Below are 18,779 nucleotides of genomic sequence, written 5' to 3' on the forward strand. Positions count from 1 at the left end.
TCTTTCATTTTGTTTTAATGAAGAGTGTTTGTTTTTTTTCGGGAAAAGGTTCAGGTTATTTGTTTAATTTTTTCTTTCTTTTTCGTAAGTAATGTTAAGCGAAGTTAGAGCGGTTGATAGTCCTCTTCAAAACGCCTCTTTTACTTTATACAGTTTGTGGGAGTAATGCAGAGTATTTTTTTAGATTAAACAATCCTCCACCAGAAGAAAACGTCGGAGACCCTATAAAGTATATGTTTTTTCGTGTTTTAATAAGTGATTATCTTTTTACGTTTTAGCTATAAAACATATCACTTGATTATAGTTGATGATTGGCAAATCCTGTCGCTATATCTCCGGTGTTTTATAAATAGGTCCTTGGTACATAGACTATTTTTTTTGTTGTTTTATATCGATATTTAGAATATTATACATTTCGAACCATAAGTTGAGAATATAAATCTAGGGGAAGAATAAGGTATTCTAAGTTTGTAGGGACCATCGGTTCCGGGAAATTGTCTTTATGTTTTGCCTCGAACTTATCAAAAAAAATTTCTGTTTAAAATTTCAGTTCTGAAAGTAGAACTGGCTTTGCGTGGAATTTTGTGAGTTTTGTGATGATATTGTTTGAGTACTCTCCATAAAGCTGCAAACCCAGCTGATTTGGCGCCTTAACTAGGAATTTAGTAGGAATTTAACGCTCTTCCTAAGAACCTTTCATAATTGGTAGTGAATTTGTGATTTAAAACAGTTCAGTACCTAAATCTACAAAAAAGAGAAATCTAAAAGTTATTTTGTAAATTAAAAAAAAAAAACGTTAACTTCTGTTGCCCTTCACATAGAAAAAATATTCTTTAAAAGAAGTTGATTCCGATCGTTTAGCATTCATAGCAGCTTATATGCTATAGTGATCCGATTTCGGCGGGACTAGTTCGCGTATACATATGCAGACAGTTGGACGGACGGACAACGAACATAGCTAAATCGACTCAGCTCGTCCTGCTGATTATTTACAAGTATATTTTATAAGGTCTCTGATGCTTCCTTCTGGCAAGCTTAATATAACCGTTCGGAGTATAATGACAGGTAATGACGTTGACTTGTCAATAAGCGGTATTAAAGAAGTTTTTTCATACAATCGTAAGACTTAAATTTGTCAAATTTGGGCTTAAACTCTAAAATTTTTATAGCATTCATTAATTTTTTGAGCTATAAGTTAGCCGAGCAATCTGAGCTCTCTCATCTGTAGCAAAGTTCGACAATATTATGACTTAGTCTGCAAGCTTTGGAGTTAAATTGAGACTATATGATATGATTTAAACCAGGTGTGACCAAAATATTTATCAACGGGATCACACGACAACGACATCCATCTAAATTACAACAGCATAGTACCCGGAAAGACAAAAGCCACTTCTACTGCAAACTGTATTTCTACTCAAATAACAAAGCAAACAATGCAAAGCAGTGTTTGCTATAGTTAACAGCAATTCCTACTAGTTTATGAAATAATTAAATGTAATTTGTTTTAATTTAATTAAATTTTAAATTTTGAACTTTTTAAATACTATTTTGTTTATTTAACCTCCCAGTTATTTTATATTCGCTTTTAGTTTGGACTTTGCTTTGCAAAATTCACTAGAAATCACTATTTAATCACGTTTAATAATCATATGTAAAAGGTATTATGTTTCAGCATATTCTGCAACTCTTGTTACTTGAATTTTTTTGCAGTTAACTTCGTTTTTATTTTCAGCTGAACTGTTTCATTTCATTGGTTTTGCTATATATTTTTTTGGTTGTTTGTTTTTAATGATCTTACCTACGGATGTTACGCCTACGAATGTTTACACCTCATTTTATATTTTACTCTTTTTAAACTAAATTATTTTGCGAAATTCATGCTTCTGTATCATATTTTCCTTTTTTTTGGGTAAATAATGCAGTGAGCCCTTTGTTTATATTTATGTGATTTATCGATTACAATGAGTTAACTGCATATCTTGTGGTTTTTCGTTTGCGGTTTGTTTATATTTAATCTATTTTTAATGAATTTAGTAAATTTAAATTGATTTTATCTGTTTGCTTTGGGGAATTATTTATTTTTCATTGTATTTTATTTTATTCAAAGTATTACACATACAAGTATGTATTTATGTATACACGATTGCTAATAAGCATTATTTAATTTTGTATTATTTATTTTCACACATTGAGGAATAAATGAGGCATGTGGTGGCTTATTCGGTTAATTTTTTTTATTACGTATCTATTTAAAATTTTTTAGTAAACCAGATGTGGTCACAAATACCATTAAAAATCTCTCTAATTTAATGTAGCTAACCAAATAATTAAATAATGCAGTTATGAGGAAGTTCCTTAATTTTATAAAAATGCTAGTAACAGGTTTGCAATTTTGGTCTTCATACCAAATAAGAATCATTTTACAGTTCTATTTATGGTTCATGCAAACCAAAAGAGGAAGCTCGTTCTCCACTACCAATTGTAGAAACTTTAGAGCCACACGTATTATTCGTAGAATATGATGGAGTCATATATGGGTCGCAATAGACTCCACATCAAATAAGAGTATATCATCACTGACATGGCTATAGCAAGTATTCATGTTATATAGAAAAATCAATGCAGAAAAAATGTAACCCTTGATGATAGAGTAAAATATAGGGAAATACAATATATGAATTTCGCTATAGAATTGCAAAAAAGTTCTATGCTTCAGCTAGGTTGGATACGTTTGCCGCGCGGCTACTGCACATTTAACCACAAATAAACCGTGGGAAAATAAGCCATTTATCTAGTTATCTTGAATGCGGTAAATTTTTTCAGCTAACCCACTATAGCCATCCACAGACGTGATTTCAGGTAAAAGCTTTTCGTCAAATGTAAGAAGTAAAATTTATTTAAGAGAATACCAAGTATTTCAATTACAGTGGTTTAAGGATTAAAGGAAAGTGTACTCAAACGCTGTTACTGCCAAACGCATGTTTTATATAAAATAGAAACTAAAATAATGCAACAAAACGAAAACCGGTTCTTTCATACTTAAATACTTTATTTTTTTAATTATTCAATATTCGTTTTATTGCCCTTGGCCCAAAAATTTTGATCCAATACCTTCACCGAGCAAAAACCATTGAATGGTCTTTTGATTGAACTAAGGTGTATAATGATACATCCATGTTTCATCAGTTGTAAAAAACTTATTTTTATGGCATTTGATCGGTACCAGATTGAAGTTCACAAATTTTCGCGATATTTACTGGTGTAAATTATTCTTGTATACTTTCTGAACAAGTGTTTTGGTATGTAGCCGGTACTTGATTGCTAAATATAATGAGGCAGTTTCATCGTCAATTTTATCAACTGATGGCCTTTTACTTTGAGAGAACTTTTAATTTTCCACATACATAAATAAGAAGCTTACATTTTTAATTGCCTTGCTAGTGAGTGGTGTTAGGGGTGTATGAGTAACTTGTTGTTATTTACATAACACATTCCATATTATCAATACATTAATTTTTAATATGGAATCTCTGAAAAAATAAAATTATTTATGCTATTATTTATGTATATGTAAGTGTATTCTAGGCAAGCTGAAAATATATATGAATACCCTATCATATATGATATAAATTTATAATGTCCGTCTGTCCGTCAGTCTGTCTATATACACGCGAAATTGTCGCTAAGTTATGAGATACCGACCTGAAATTTTACACACGTTCTTTCTTCTGCAGGAATCTTCTCATTTTTCGGAATCGCCGATATTGGGCCACTATAGCATATAGGTGTCATGAAAACTGATGATATTATTGCTTCGGTGTAACCGAAGTTAACATATTTTCTTGTTTTGTACGCAAAGGTGAGTGTTACAAAAGTTCACAATCTTCTAAATCACCATACCACAGTCCCCAATGAAAACAATATAATGAGAGTGGTCACTAGGAAAAAATCACCGAGAAAGAAATAAGTTGTACTTCAATTGGTTGATACGGCAAATAAGTTTAACAATAAAACCGTTTTTTGCCAAAAAATTTAATATAAACTTCTCAAAAATGTTAAAGCTAAAAAGATTATTAAATGAATAAATTTTTTTTTAGTCGAATGTTAAAAACGTCAATCAAGTCAATCATAATTAAAAAAAGTTTATAATTTCTTTAGTAAACATAGTCAATGAAACTTCGGCAATACCTTCCTACAAAAGAGTTTGGAAAACCATTTGGTTGTAGTGTATATGGTTTTTGGTTGGTTGGTCCTGCTAATTAAGCTAATAACTAATTAAGCTAAAGTTAGACACTCTGTGCTTTTGATAAAATACCTGATATTTTTCCTCCAATGTCTTTTCACTTTTAACATTGGGAGCAGTGAAAGATATGACGTCTCCGTCGGCTGAAAGCTGGCGATTCATAAAAGTAATGTTCCACCGTCTTATCATGCTCCCCGCATACTCTTCATTTCGCCGAATGCACTTTACTTAACTCTGTGAAGGTGGGACCTTAGAAAGGAGTGCCTTGCCTAAAAAGTTACTTAATTTCCTCTTGTCTAAAGTTTGTGGTATGCCCTGTGGTGCCAGTGTTCCAAATTTTGAGGTGTTCCTCTAGATTTCATTTCTTCAAGCACACCTTGAAGGAGTCGAGGGGCAGCTTAGGTGAATTGTGTTCGTGACTGCCCCGAGCGGACCAGCTCATCTGCTTAATCGATTCGTTCTATTCCCATATGATTGGTACCAAGAAGATTTTTAAGTAAGACTTAGTATAGGTATAGGTGTTACGCATAGCCGCTAGGCTATCCACTAGAAGGTGAAAAGACTTGCTATCTTTTGCGCATGAATTGGTACAGATGAAGACCGCTCATGTTTCGTTTGATCTGTTTTCGGATACACAGATTTCGCCGTTGATACTATCGATCACAGAATCATTGGTCCATTTTATATCCAATATAGCCCGAGTGCACTAACAATGTCGAGTTTTATACCATGCCCGCAGTGAAGCCGAGCCTGGCCCTGCCATTATACATCACTTGAATATATGGTATATAATAAATATTTATTGATATACAATGAAAGTAAAAGCAAAACCAAATTTAAGCGCATGGAAGCTGAAATGTCAAATTTGGTTTGATAATTATAAATAACCTTGAAGGTGTCCAACTTCCGCCCTTGAATTTTATCACGTAAAATTTTACAGATTAATTAATTTGCACTGCCTACACTCTGAACTGCTGGCAACAGTCGCAAAGATACATATTCATTAGCGGTTTTTAGGCATAATCTCTTTACATGCGTTAATGTACAGTATGCGAGCCAGCAGTCAGTGACAAGATAAACATCATGACAGCGTTTAATTGGAAATTTATGAAAATTAGTTGTTAAACAAGCAAACGGCAAAATGAATATTCCCACTGCGTTTGTCCGACATGTCCGACACAGCAATGACAGGGGCCAATAAAATCATCAGTGGTTGTTGCGAGCACGTCTGAGCTTTCGCATTTAGTGGTCGTTCATTAATTTAGTTTTAACATCTTCCTTTTAGCTATTCCCTCTCACACACCTCATATAAATATGTAATCTAATAAAAGAATTGTGCATATGCACGCGCTGGGATTACTTGACACACAAATGGAAAGTTTTTTGCGGTTTTGGTAATAATTTATTATTATTTTTCATAGCTTCTGTTTTTTTGAATACGATTATGCGTGTGTAGAAACCTGGCCATGGTTATTATTCTTTTTTGGATCGCACGTCAATTTCTTATCTATTCGGTCGAAAGTTGCTGCCAACCACTGGTTATTAATTGTCTGCAGGCATTGTCAACAATAAACCTGAATGTAATGTCAACATAATCGTGTAATTAAAACGTCATGTGGAATTACATTTCAGAAAGTCAAAGAAATGGGGAAATTGTTGTGTTATACACATATTATGTTATTTGTGAAACACAGACTTATATACAAGTAGTTATTAGGTAAAGTGATTTTTTTAGGTTTAACTAGAGAAGAGAAATTGACAAAATCCGGCAACTCCTACACTGATACACACTTATACGTACAAGTCCTAATCTTTTACCATTAGCGCCAGAGCTATGTTATTAAGAAATATGAATATATATGAATAATATATATATTGCTCCACTCCGACATGGCAAATATACGTTCTTCATGAAACGAGTATCCGATGGGCACTAAACAAATCTTTGCCGTCAATCTTTACTTGATCTCAAAACCATATGTTAATTTAATTTGCGTTGAAAAGCCAATCTGCCGCTTATATAATAAGACGTTTAGTTCTGAGCTCAGGTCTCAAGCAAACGCTCGCTGGAAAGAAATTTTTCTACAATGAAGAACTAAAGGCCGAGGCTAAGTCTTCTTTCCAGCAAAAGACAAAGCAAACAGACTAAAAAACAGACAATACATTGAAAAATAGTCATAATGGTATAGACCGCAAAGACCATTATGTTATATAACAAAGAGTATGGCCAATATATCATCATGAATATAATATACTATTGAACCAATATATCCGTCATTTCGGTTTTATTTATATTATTTACGACAGCCTGTGTACGTATGTATAACTTTTTCCATTTGGAGACTTGGTTTCAGAAACCTATACATTTTTTATATTGTACTAGGCTAATATTTTCAAATTAATAGTTACCATTGGTGTCATCTAATAGAGGGACGGGATATAAAAGATTTCCAAAAAGCTAGACCATAGAGAAAAATGTGTGAACAGGCGTGAGTTAGGTCCATTTCCATTTCATAGAATAATGTTTGTATGAATACAAATTGCCAAAATCTAATACATACGTATACCCAAACATCCCATTCCTTTTACATATTTATATTATATATTGGGAACTTTCAAACAAATCGCACACTAACTAAAAAACGGTCACAACTAAAAATTTTCAAAATCAATTTTTTCAATATATCAATTCGTAATACACTTATTTACCTAATCAAGCAATTTTGTTGTCATCATTATCTTACTTAACTGAAAAATCACCGTTATGTCTACTGTTGTGTTAATTGCGTCATTTGCCTCTGATGTGCAGTGTCAACTACTCAACTGTTAAATTAAATAATTTTTACAGGAACAGTTTTTTGCTCCTTCTGAACATTTGTCATGTTTCGAGTTGTGACTAGTGTGCGATATGTGTTATTTCGAAAAAAGCTTACCATCCTCAAAAACGTCTATACGAGTATTCAGATGTAAGTGTTGCCTCATCGCGGCAACCGGGTTACGTCATTTCGAATTTTAGGTAAACTATGTTTAAACAGAGAGCTGTTACTAACTGTTCTTGCTCAATAATTTGAGATATTTGTTTCCATATTTTAGCAGTGATACAAGGTGCGTTCCAAAGTATACAGGACTTTAAAAAATAAGACAGAACAAATGGTTTTATCGGCAAAATCAATTAATTTTATTCAAAATAGTCTCCGTCTGCTTTAATACAGCTTTTTGCACGGTCCAAAAGCATGACGAACGAGTGTTTTAGCTCGTTGCTCGTTGCCCGTTATGGTCGCCAATATGCCGGTGCAAGCCTTTTTAATGGCCTCCACGTCTGCATAACGCTTTCCTTTAATCGGCAAATGCATTTTTCCGAAAAGGTAGAAGTCCCACGGTGCCATATCAGGTGAATACGGGAACTGGTTGATTGTTAAAATGTGATTTTTGGTCAAATAATCGGCCACAAGCGTCGATTGATGAGACGGCGCATTATTGTGAAACAAACGCCAATTTCCATCTTCGCGATATTCGGGCCGAACGCGTCGAATAGGGCTCACCAAACGCTTCAAACCTCTAAGGTAGACCGCATTAACGTTTTCTTTGTGGACAATACCCTTGCATTCATAACAACAAATCAGCATTGTCTTCACTTTTGACTTTTCCAGGCGCCATTTTTTGGGTTTCGGCTCATTTCTCATTTATGTCCTCACGACCACTTTGAAAACGTTGAAACCACTCGTGCACTTTGCTACGGGATAGGCAATCATCGCCATAAACTTGCTTCATCAATTAAAACGTTTTTGTAAAAGTTTTACCAATTTTAAAACAAAATTAAATGTTGGCTCTTTGTTCGAAGCACATTTTCGCACCGAACACAAAAACATACTGACACTTAAAACGCAATAGCTTCACTTCCAATAAATGAAATGTCATGAAATTTTTACTGGAAGTTGATAAAAGATAGCAGATTCTAACGCACTAGTCGACATATAGATGGCGTCACTAGAGTTTACTTTGTTACTTTTTTACTGTTTACTTTGGAACGCACATTGTATTTACAGTTCTCAAAAGAATATGTTTAGCGTTGGTAGCTAAAAGGTGAAGAACTAAGACTGCATTTGCTCTCTTGTTCCTCATTTTGGTAAATAAGCAATTAAAGGGCTGTTAACTTCAGTTCTATTTGACTGTATTTCTGCTATATATCAGTCTTGCAAGTTGGTTGTTATTTAATCACCGATATTTATAATAATTAAAGCAAATACTCACCTCAAAAAGGAATGACAAGCGTATAATTTCAGACTTTGGAATTTGCTGGATAGTAATTAATACTTTAAAATAAATCAAACTGCATTATTAATGATTAGAATGTCTGTTTATTCTCATACTGAATTGTGTACATTAAATGCGCTTATCTACAAATAGTTATGTATGTATTTTCTTCATTGATTTTTATTTCAGCTTAGTTACAATGCGGCAGATGTACAGTGGGCAATACAAGTATTAATAATGGCAAAATAAAATGAACATTTTTTATTTGTTAAGTGCTCGACCGGCGGTCTACGCGTTACTGCGAATAAAAAAGAAATATAATATAATAAATAATAGAAATTTGTGTTGAGAGCACAAAAAGTGCAATCAAAAATTGCGCAAAGGAAGATCATACTAATAAGACTTATCATGATCAATAATATCTTCCAAGCTTAAATGTATGTGACAGTCAGTAATAAACGTTCACTAGCTGATCACGAACACCATCTTTCACACCTTTCATGGATTTTAAATTTATTTTTCTGGGATTTATTCTCCAAACAAATTAAATTCATATCTATATTATGTACGTAAAACTGGAAGTTAATGACTACATTATTATAGGTATAACTAGTATAACTCTCTTGTTGAAAGCAAGGGCGACCGACTATATCAGATCTCCGTTGGAGACTAGTCAGACAGATCTAAAATTCAACAATATATGTTATTAAAAAAGCAAGTTTACTTGAACTCGTTTTTATTTACCAATTCATATCAGGGTCTTATTGGGGAGCTATTGTACTTTAAAAATCGTTTGAGAACCTACGCTTTCGCTATTTAGGAATAATGTTTCGTTTTGTTTGGGAAACTATTGCTTTTGGGGTCGAACTCAAAATTAGCTATTAGAGAAATCGACTAATTAATTATCTAATCGTTTTCGTCGATAAATGACTTTGGGTTTTCCTACCAAGCTTAATGTTAGGTTTGTTTTGAAAAGGAGATATCAGCCGTCATGGATTCTCCATTTTTGGGCTCGCGATCTATAAACTGTACATTCGATAGCAGCAACATGGCTTATTGAATGCAATAAAGAAAGTATGAGGATGTCTCATTCAAATGGTATAGTCGATTTGTGACTAATTAAAAGAACAAAAAATTGCCAAACATTTATGTAAGGATGCTACTTCAACCAAGGGGACAACCCTGCGCCAAATGCCAGTCTCTATAAATAGCTGGTATCGCGTTTGTTCGATATACATACTTCATTACAACATTTGGAAAATCAAAAACCGATATTATTTATTAGAAAAATTAAAATTATAGGCGCTTCGGAACTTCTTAGAAATACGCGAATATTCCAAAAAATGTGTGGGTATCTGGATAATATACAACTATTTATAGGTATATTATGATTTGAATTTTCATGTACGCATTAAAACATTTGTTTTTAGGTTAAAATGTATAGAAGAAATGCTCTACTTACAACATTCTGGAATTTATTGTTTAATAAAGATTCTGTAGGGTATTGTATTGCTGATTAATAAAGACGCTCAATAGTGGTTCTAAGTGAAAACTATTTTTAATATTAGCAGCTGATTCGAACCTCTCTTCTTATAAAAAGTACTATGAATTTGAAAATGGGAAATCAAATTTAACTTAATTTATGCCCACTGTATTAATGCTTTCGTTTCTAGTTGCCATATATGACTGCCTCTGCAGTTTCGGTGAACATTTGTAGTATTTTATTTTTGTTTGCTTAATTTTCATGGAATTTTAATAAGGATTCTACATTTAATAGAATTTATAATAATTTTATTTTGTTTTCCTTCCTTATTATCAATATTTTTTTGCGCTCGCGTTTTGTCGCATGTTTTCTTTATCCACAAATTCTCTTAGCTCGGCTTTTTATTTTAAATTTTTAAGCTTATTTCTGATATTCTTTAAACTATTCATTAGTTATTCATTTATTTATTTTCTACATATACTTTTAACTAGAGTTGCACTACATCATTTATTTGCTTATTATATTTAAATTCATTAACATCTAAATATAATAAATTGTTTCTTACGCCAGTGCGCTTAAACCCAACTCACGCGATCCCCCGTTATGTTCCATTAATCGTTCAGTATATATATTTGTTTTCTGTATTTTTTTATTAACGTCCACTTAGGTTTTTTAATTGATTTTAACAGATAAGCGTAAATGTGTGTAACAAAACCCTAATTTAATTAATTACAATTAATGGCTATATTAATTTATCTGTGTTGTTTTTTATTTATGTTCTTTTTTTTTGGTTTGCTTTTATTTTATGTTCTCCTTACTTTTCCATGAAAATGTACAAAGTTTCGCGCAGCAAGCTGAGCAGGTTAAATGCTTTTTACATACAAAAAATATTACAACTAAATTTGTATGAAATTTAAATTACAAAATTAATACTAAATTTAAACGTAATTACACATACATATATCATTAATCAATTTAATTTACACATATGCCTTCTCATATGATTTTTTTGGTTTTGTAATTTGTAATCTAATAACAAAATATGCTTCACAAATAGTAATTTACAGTTATTTTAACTTAAAGTATTTTTTATTGTGTCAATATCCTAACGCTATTTACAGTTTTTTACTCGCAACAATTTCTTGCTCCCTTTGGTTTCATTATTTTGTTGTTTATTTATTTATGTATTTTTTTTTGTTGTTTTTTAATAGAACACTAATAAATAGTACATATTTAAACTGTGCTAAAATTTATTGTATACTGCTAAGTATTTTACGATAGTTTTTCCATAGCTCTCTATATTTTTTGTTGTTAGATCTAAATTGAAAATATCTTAAATAGGATTATTTATAATATATTCGTTATGTTTAATTTAAGTCTTAGGTTAAAAAAATGCGCCTGAAATGGAGAGAAAAATAATTAAGGTTAATAATATGAGCTTTAACTGTAAATTAAATATACATTTTTATTTTGTTTAGTATAATTATATTTATCTAATTGCAAGGTTAATTACAAATATGATGTTTAAATTTTTTATACCAATTTAAGTATTTATTCGAGGTAAAAATATTTGGGTGAATTAAGAATATTTTTAGTTGAATAGCAATGATGTAATATGGGTAATCTATTTAAACAATTGTAGGTATAGTTCTGTCTTCTAGTGTAAGATTTAGTCTGTCGTCTAGTGCAAAGTAAATAATTGTTAAAATTTGTGTTTTATGTAAGCAGTATCAACCTTAAATCAAGTGTGAATCTTATGTTACCATAATCTCAGCTATACTAATTTAAATTATTTTCTTTATAACAAAATGCATTCTGCATGTTCGATTCAAATTTGGCATGATTCACTTTCAAAATTTTTGCTTGATCTCTAGAAGAGAATGGTGAAACAGTAGAATATGTAGTGCCACATTTTTTTTAAAATCAAGTTTCGCAAACACCTGAAGGTAGCTCTCGGGTTTGATCCTTGCACCTTGCGAGAGTATAATATGCTCACTTACATCCGAACTTAGCCCCTCCTTACTTGCTTTAACTCTAAATGACTAACGTAACTGTCAATACTGACCGCTACAATAAAATGTTGTAATTATATACTTTTTGATTCGACTAGTCAATAACAAGCTTCTAAGTGTGTAAAATATGGTTCCAGCAATCAATCGCTAATCTTGGGATTCGGTTCGATTACCTTAGTTATGTGTAGAATAATATTTTGCGAACGTTAAGTCTACACTTATTAACAGGCTTTGATTTAGAAGTTGAAACTTAATATCCGACGCGTTATTGATTAGACAAGGCTGGCTATGCTTGAAAACATGGTAGAAATATTGAGCGCTTAACTATTTTTTCTAGTTTTAAATACAAGTTTTAGATTTCTGAAAAACACAACTTATTAAAACCACTATACGGTATTATATTTATCACAGCTGACTCAAGTTTTTCCAAAATCAGTCCTCAAATACTAACAAAATGATATTAACATTATTATGTACACACACACGCCAGTACTCACCTTATACCAAGCGTATTCACCAGCACACAAGGGGCCAAAAGATATTTGAATATCGCTGCAATCCGATCGGCCGAGGAAGTCTTTCGTGATATAGCCGCCATATTATCGCCTGCAAAGAGTTGAGCGACAAAAATTACAATCTCACATAAGCCAAAAACTACAAAACAAAAACAAAAGCATAAAATATAATGCAGTAAATATAAATGCAAATTACCGCCACAAATTCGAATGCAAATCTGCGACAAATGAATTAATGCAAATATTTTTCCTTATTTGCCTGCATTTTGGCAACAATCAAAATGGAAACTATGAGCAGCAGATTGCATCCAGAGCAGATTTGCGTAAAATCCCATTTAAATGCAAAAATTGCAACAATGAAAAAGCGTGAAAATATTAAAACTGGATAAATTGAAAAAATGCTTGCACAAATTGGATGAGTGCGAAATGTTGACAACAGCTGCTGCCACTATTAGCAAATTCTAGTTGCTTATTTCTAAATTATAATTGACTTTTAATGGCTGGCGTTCAGTGATGAAATACGATTAAGAAGCTTAAATTATGCTCGTATTTGCAAAAAGGTGCCAAAGCGCTGCAATCTGCATTCTCTTTGCTACCACTTTTGAACCGCGGTAAATATCAAACGCTTTAACTTTGCCTACCTTTAAAAGTCAAATGATAGTTTTATAATGAAATCGAGAAAAACGATATACCTACTTATATTATCTTGATTAAGTATACTAATATATAGATAGATATTTGCATGAACCTTAAGTCCTATTTATTCTTTTTTTAGATGAGCGTTAATATGTGAATTTCCTTTTTTACTTCTCTCTATATTTTCACTGTGTCGTTATTGACAAAAACTGTACTTTTCTCGATTTTGTATTTTCAGTACGTTGATTACTCTTTTAACCGCACACCCGCTCACCTTTTGACACGAAAACGTAAATGCTCGCTGGCTCCGTATTGCTGGCCGAGCATGTGTAATTTCCCGAATCGGTGATTTGTGGCTCTCTTATGATGAGGCGACTTTGTGTACGTGGTCCAGGTGTGGTCTCGATTGAAATGTCACGCCTCGTGTCATAATAGTTAATAAGGCGATCGTTTTTCTGCCAATACACATACTGTGGTGGAGTTGGACTCTGCAAAAATAAATAAAAATATTTGGATTAAAAGATTTATTGATTTTTTTACTTTATAAAAATTTAATTTTTTTCTAAAGTGTAATTCAATATCAAATGTCAAATTAGTTAAAAAAAATGGTTTGTTTGGGTAACAAATTTTTTCTTTTGAGCAAACGCAATTTAATAAAGAAATTTTTTTTATTTTTCCAAATTTAAGATTTTATTATCAAATAGGCACCGTTTTCTTCGATAGCGTATTGCCATTTTCCAAGTCCACTCTCATAGAAATAATCATTCCTAGTGAAAAAAATACTAAGACAGTCGATTTTCACAAGCTTCTTTTGAGCTCAATTTTTTTTGACGGGCAGGATTCCCTTGGTGCCAGGTGCAGACTACAAGGTGAATGCATAACAAAATCCAAACCGAGCTCCTGTAGCTTTTGGCGAGTCAATAACCATGTGCTTAGCCTAGCATTGTCCTTGTTAAACACAACCGGCCAAAGTTGCCCGCTTCTGGTTGAATCTTTCCTTCAGGCGCTCTACTTGTTGACATTGCGGGTTCTAATTAGGATTTTAGTTTTAGTAGAGCAGCTCATAGTAGGTGATTATCTGCCAGTCCTGCCAAACACATAGCAAAATCTTCCTGACCATCAATCCTGGCTTGTCCACCGTTTGCGCCGGTTCACCGCTCAATTTATATATACTATGCGGCCACAACGCTTTTTACTTGGCGTTGTTGTAAGTTACTCACTGTATTGCCAGTCAGCATTTGCTTCAGAATCGGATCGATTCGCATCTGAAAGTTCGGTCCTGGAGAATTTTTACGTTAACTTGGATGGAGCATTTACATCGAAATTTTCTTGTATCTAGTCTTATTCAAAAGGTTCCAAACGGTTTTAATGCAATTTTTAACTTTTGGGCAGTCGAAACAGTGTTTGCATGGCGTTCGATATTAGGTGTGCTCAAAAAATAACCAAAATTTTCGTTATTTGACTTTTTTTTATATTTGCCTATATTAATGTTGTCGCTTTCAAAATAGTCCCCATTCGTCAAAATACTTATCAAACTCGATTTATAGAACAGCCTTTGGTTTTTTCAGCGATTTCATCGATTTTGTAAAACCAAAGTCTTTCAAGGTCATCTTTGTTACTGGAAATTAGAAATAGTCACACAAAGCCATGTCTGACGAATATGGAGGCTGGGGCGCAATTACAGTATTGTTTTTGGCCAAGAATTCGCGAACAAATTCTTCGATTCATTTACTTTAACAAACAAAAATCATTAAGCTCAAAAAAACACATCTAACCTTCGGAGTTGCTACGGCAAAAGTAAGTAATTAATTCAGCTGAACATTTTATCGAGCTTTAGGGGCATATATATCATTTGGATCTTCAAACCCGCCAAATTTAAATTTTAAAATTCCCATTATTTTTTGTTGTTGATTAGTAATGTCTTTCAAACAATTTTGTTCACATAAAGGTTGGCATGTTGGAAAAGTGTATATATTTAGACCAGGTTAGGGCGAACAAGCAATAATAGTGCGAAAAGAGCCACAAAGAGCACACGAAACTATTCGAATAGCGCTTTTCTATGCGGGTTATGTTATCTAACATATCTACCATTATATATATTATGTATTGTATGTATATAAGCATATAGAATATACAAAAACCGAAGTTCCCATAGAAATTTCAAAATTGAAAATTTGTATTTGTCATGAAAGTGCGCAAATAGCAAAACAAACCGAACTCCACACAATAAGACAGAGCCACAGAAATGCTTGTAAAAACTTCACTTTTTTCCATACCCACAGTGGGCACCTCGCTGCACTGGATACTGGCCATATACAATAGAGATCCTAACAACAAAGGAAGCGCTAAGTTCGGGTGTAACCGAACAGTTTATACTTTTGCAAATTGCAAGAATCAAAGCCCGGTAAATTCCTTCATGTACTGGCAAATCTTTACATTTAAAAATGTAGCGATAGAGTTAAACAGCCATTATTCGTCTTGAATAAATTACAATCAAATTTTATATCTTCTTAAATTATATCGAAGGCCAATATCTTAGACTCAGTTTAAATGCTATATTTAAAATATATTAAAAACACCTTCAAATGAGATATACAGATGTAGTGATATTGACTTAATCGAAGAGCTAATTCAATAAAAAAACTTTTCCATTTAATTTCACTGTGTGATATACACATTTTGACCAAAATGTACGGTTTAAATACAGGTGAAAAGTCGGAAATTATTTTAAGGGGTATATTGGGAATGTAGAAAGGGACGACTTGATTACATTCATTTTGACAATGCTGAAGTTTACTCGAAAACATATTATCAAACAATTTTATGTATAAATAACACTCACTGACCGACATATTCGTTATACAACTTGTCAGAATAACGAAACCCATTATAAGTAGTATATGGGAGTTGGCGGTAGTATCGACCCGATTTTATAAATTTTTACCAATACCACATGCTATTAACATGCCACAGATTAAAAACATGCTCCTATGGTTTCATTCAGGTACCTCACATACCATCACCAAACATATGGAGTAAAATCCGCCGGCTATAGAAATTATTCACCCGATTTTATCCATTTTAGGCATAAAGATAAACTATTGTTAGTAAAACATGCATGCATGATATACCTATGTGGTAGAAAATCACCTCGAAGTTCGAAAATCTTTATATTAGTTATATATGGGTCAACTATAGTCACTGGGTACAAAAATTTTAACAATTTTTGGTCGTGCGTATTTTTGTCCCGATAGTTTCAATGGTACTTGATTTGCATGCTGGAAAGTTAAAAATCAGATGGAATTTGAAACTGTGTTATATGAGAAGCAGGCGTGGTTGTAGTCCAATTTCGCATATTTTCGCACTGACTCAAAAAAATGTAGGAGGATATTATATCGGAATGTGGATGAAATCGCTCTAGCATATCCCGAGATATGTGATTTCAGCTATAAAATATGTGATTTCAGCTGCAATAAAGTTCTCTCATATCATCTCGGGGGTAAAAATTAAATGTCTCTGGCGTATTCAGTTATCAGTTATTGATTTATCGCGCTTTAAGTAGTTTTTACCAGTACCGTTATATGAGAGAGGGCGAGGCTATCGTCAGTGTTCATTCATTTTCACACTATCGATAGGGGTGTTGAAAGAATTTGTTCTGAATGAATTCAAACTTACGACATCTACATTTTTCTCAAGTTACAGCTTGAACAGACAGACGGACGGACAGACAGACAATAGGATTTAAACTCGTCTCGTCATCCTGATCACTGATATATACTCGTATAACCCTATATCTATCTTAGTAGCTAAGGTGATACAAACAACCTCTAGGTGAACAAAACTATTTTACTCTGTAGCAACATGTTGCAAGAGTATTAAAAGGATGGTGCAACTTTTTTCCTTCGACCAATTCGCATTTGGAGTTAAGCGAGTTTCAGCGCTTCTGCTGTATAGCTTTGTGGCTGGCAGGCCATTCGCTCAGTCTCTTTACTCCCATGCAGCATGCAGCACCTCAACTCCCGCCACCACACCTTGTGTGACTAAGAGTTTTCACTTTGTATTCGCATTGTGGCGGTTGCTGCGTTGCGTTTGCGTGAGCTGCATGGCAAGCAACCAACCAGCGAGCATATCAGTCATTCCATTTATACATATTCCTATACGTACATTATGGCGTGTTGCATGCCTCAGCAATACTTGCAATTCTGGCAAGCGGCATGTTGCAAGCTTACATACCTCCGCACGCACATACAACCACATATGCATGTGCACCGGTGAATGGATGTGCGTGCGTGTGGGTGTGTGTTTGCGTTTGCGGTTGCATGGGTGTGGCAGGTTGCACAAATTCAATTACCGCACAGTAAAAAGGAACACAATGTTGTATGCTCACGAAGCGTACCCACAAAAAGCCACAAACAATCGCATATTTATATGCAAACCGTTGTCTGTATGTGTCTGTTTGCGCGCTGTCGTATGCTCATACATGCGTGCGCGTACGTGTCCAGCACCGCTGATGCATTGCGAATTTTCATGTATGCACTGCGCCCTTCCCCGCCGTCCGTCTGCTCAATCATTTCGCTTATAAAAACTGCAGTTTTTTCTTCAGTTTTTCGTTTTGATTATTTTTTGCCAGTTTTCGATGTTTTTCCCGCTTTTCATCTTTTGAGCCGCATTGGCGTTTTATCTCTATTTTTGTAGACAGTTATTTGGCCAGCTATTCTCCCACATCATACAAGCATGAAATAATATGCGCACTCACACACATGCTCATTCCACATATGTGAACATATCCTTTATATGTGTGTGCCAATGATGGAACGCTGCGACGCTCGCCTTCATTTGCCGACTGCTATTGAAAGCGGGTCTTATGTAATAAAAGATATGTGGCTTTATCTCACATTTAGTGCATTTTATTAATCTTCTGGAAAAATAAGCTGTCAATTTTTCATTCGTTGCAATGCCGACGTATTTCGATATTTGATGTAAGCTTTTAAGATAGCTTAGCTTGAAGTTTGAAAGGCAGATTCAATAGTATGTACATATAGACCAACTACAATTAGTATTTTACTTCTACGGAGTTTTAGATGTTTTAAAGAAATTTAACGACGAGAGTTGGTTTAACTCCAAAAGTATATACCTGTACTCCATTTAGTTGGATTTCATGAAAAGTAAATAAAGGAATATGAAGGGGTTATTAGTGTTCTTGGTGTGTTACAGAAATATCGTTTGTTTGTACTAAAGAATTGCATACTTGTAGATATAAAATTGGTTTAATTTGTGCTTTGTCTAAACTCCATGCCCTTTTGATTGAAAATGTTAACGTAGATTTACAAAATGCGGAATAATCTTCTTAAAAATTTACTAGAAACCTTTCTACGATAATTGGTACAAGTAAGGAAGGGTAAGTTCAGCTGTAATCTAACATTTTGCACTCTTGCATCGTACAAGGATACCTCAAAGGCACTATTTGTGCAATGTTTTATCCGAATATATTCATTAGCGCTTTATTTGTGTACAGGAAAGTGAAAGAATCATATGGACTTAAAATGGTGCTATATGGGGAGTAGGCACGGTTCTAGTCTGCGCAATTTTGTAGTGTGACATGCGATAATGAGGGTTATCTTATATACCAAATT

General features: G+C 33.4%; 2 protein-coding genes across 5 annotated transcripts in view; both read right to left on the reverse strand.

The window, feature by feature from the left end:
• LOC138857061 (uncharacterized) overlaps positions 1–18,779 on the reverse strand; it is a 196,361-nt gene that overhangs the window by 95,124 nt on the left and 82,458 nt on the right. The window lies entirely within an intron of this gene.
• Positions 8,582–18,779, reverse strand: part of dpr12 (defective proboscis extension response 12) — a 237,419-nt gene continuing 227,221 nt past the window's right edge. For all 4 annotated transcript variants that reach the window (XM_036362709.2, XM_014244248.3, XM_036362706.2 and 1 more), the window contains 3 exons: positions 13,421–13,634; positions 12,493–12,601; positions 8,582–11,381 (listed from right to left, as the gene is read on the reverse strand). In XM_036362709.2, the coding sequence (XP_036218602.1) occupies positions 11,363–11,381; positions 12,493–12,601; positions 13,421–13,634 (342 nt within the window). In that variant the 3' untranslated portion in view covers positions 8,582–11,362. The remainder of the gene's footprint in view (positions 11,382–12,492; positions 12,602–13,420; positions 13,635–18,779) is intronic.

The sequence above is a fragment of the Bactrocera oleae genome, chromosome 4 (genome assembly GCF_042242935.1).
Source record: "Bactrocera oleae isolate idBacOlea1 chromosome 4, idBacOlea1, whole genome shotgun sequence".
NCBI classification, from domain to species: domain Eukaryota; kingdom Metazoa; phylum Arthropoda; class Insecta; order Diptera; family Tephritidae; genus Bactrocera; species Bactrocera oleae.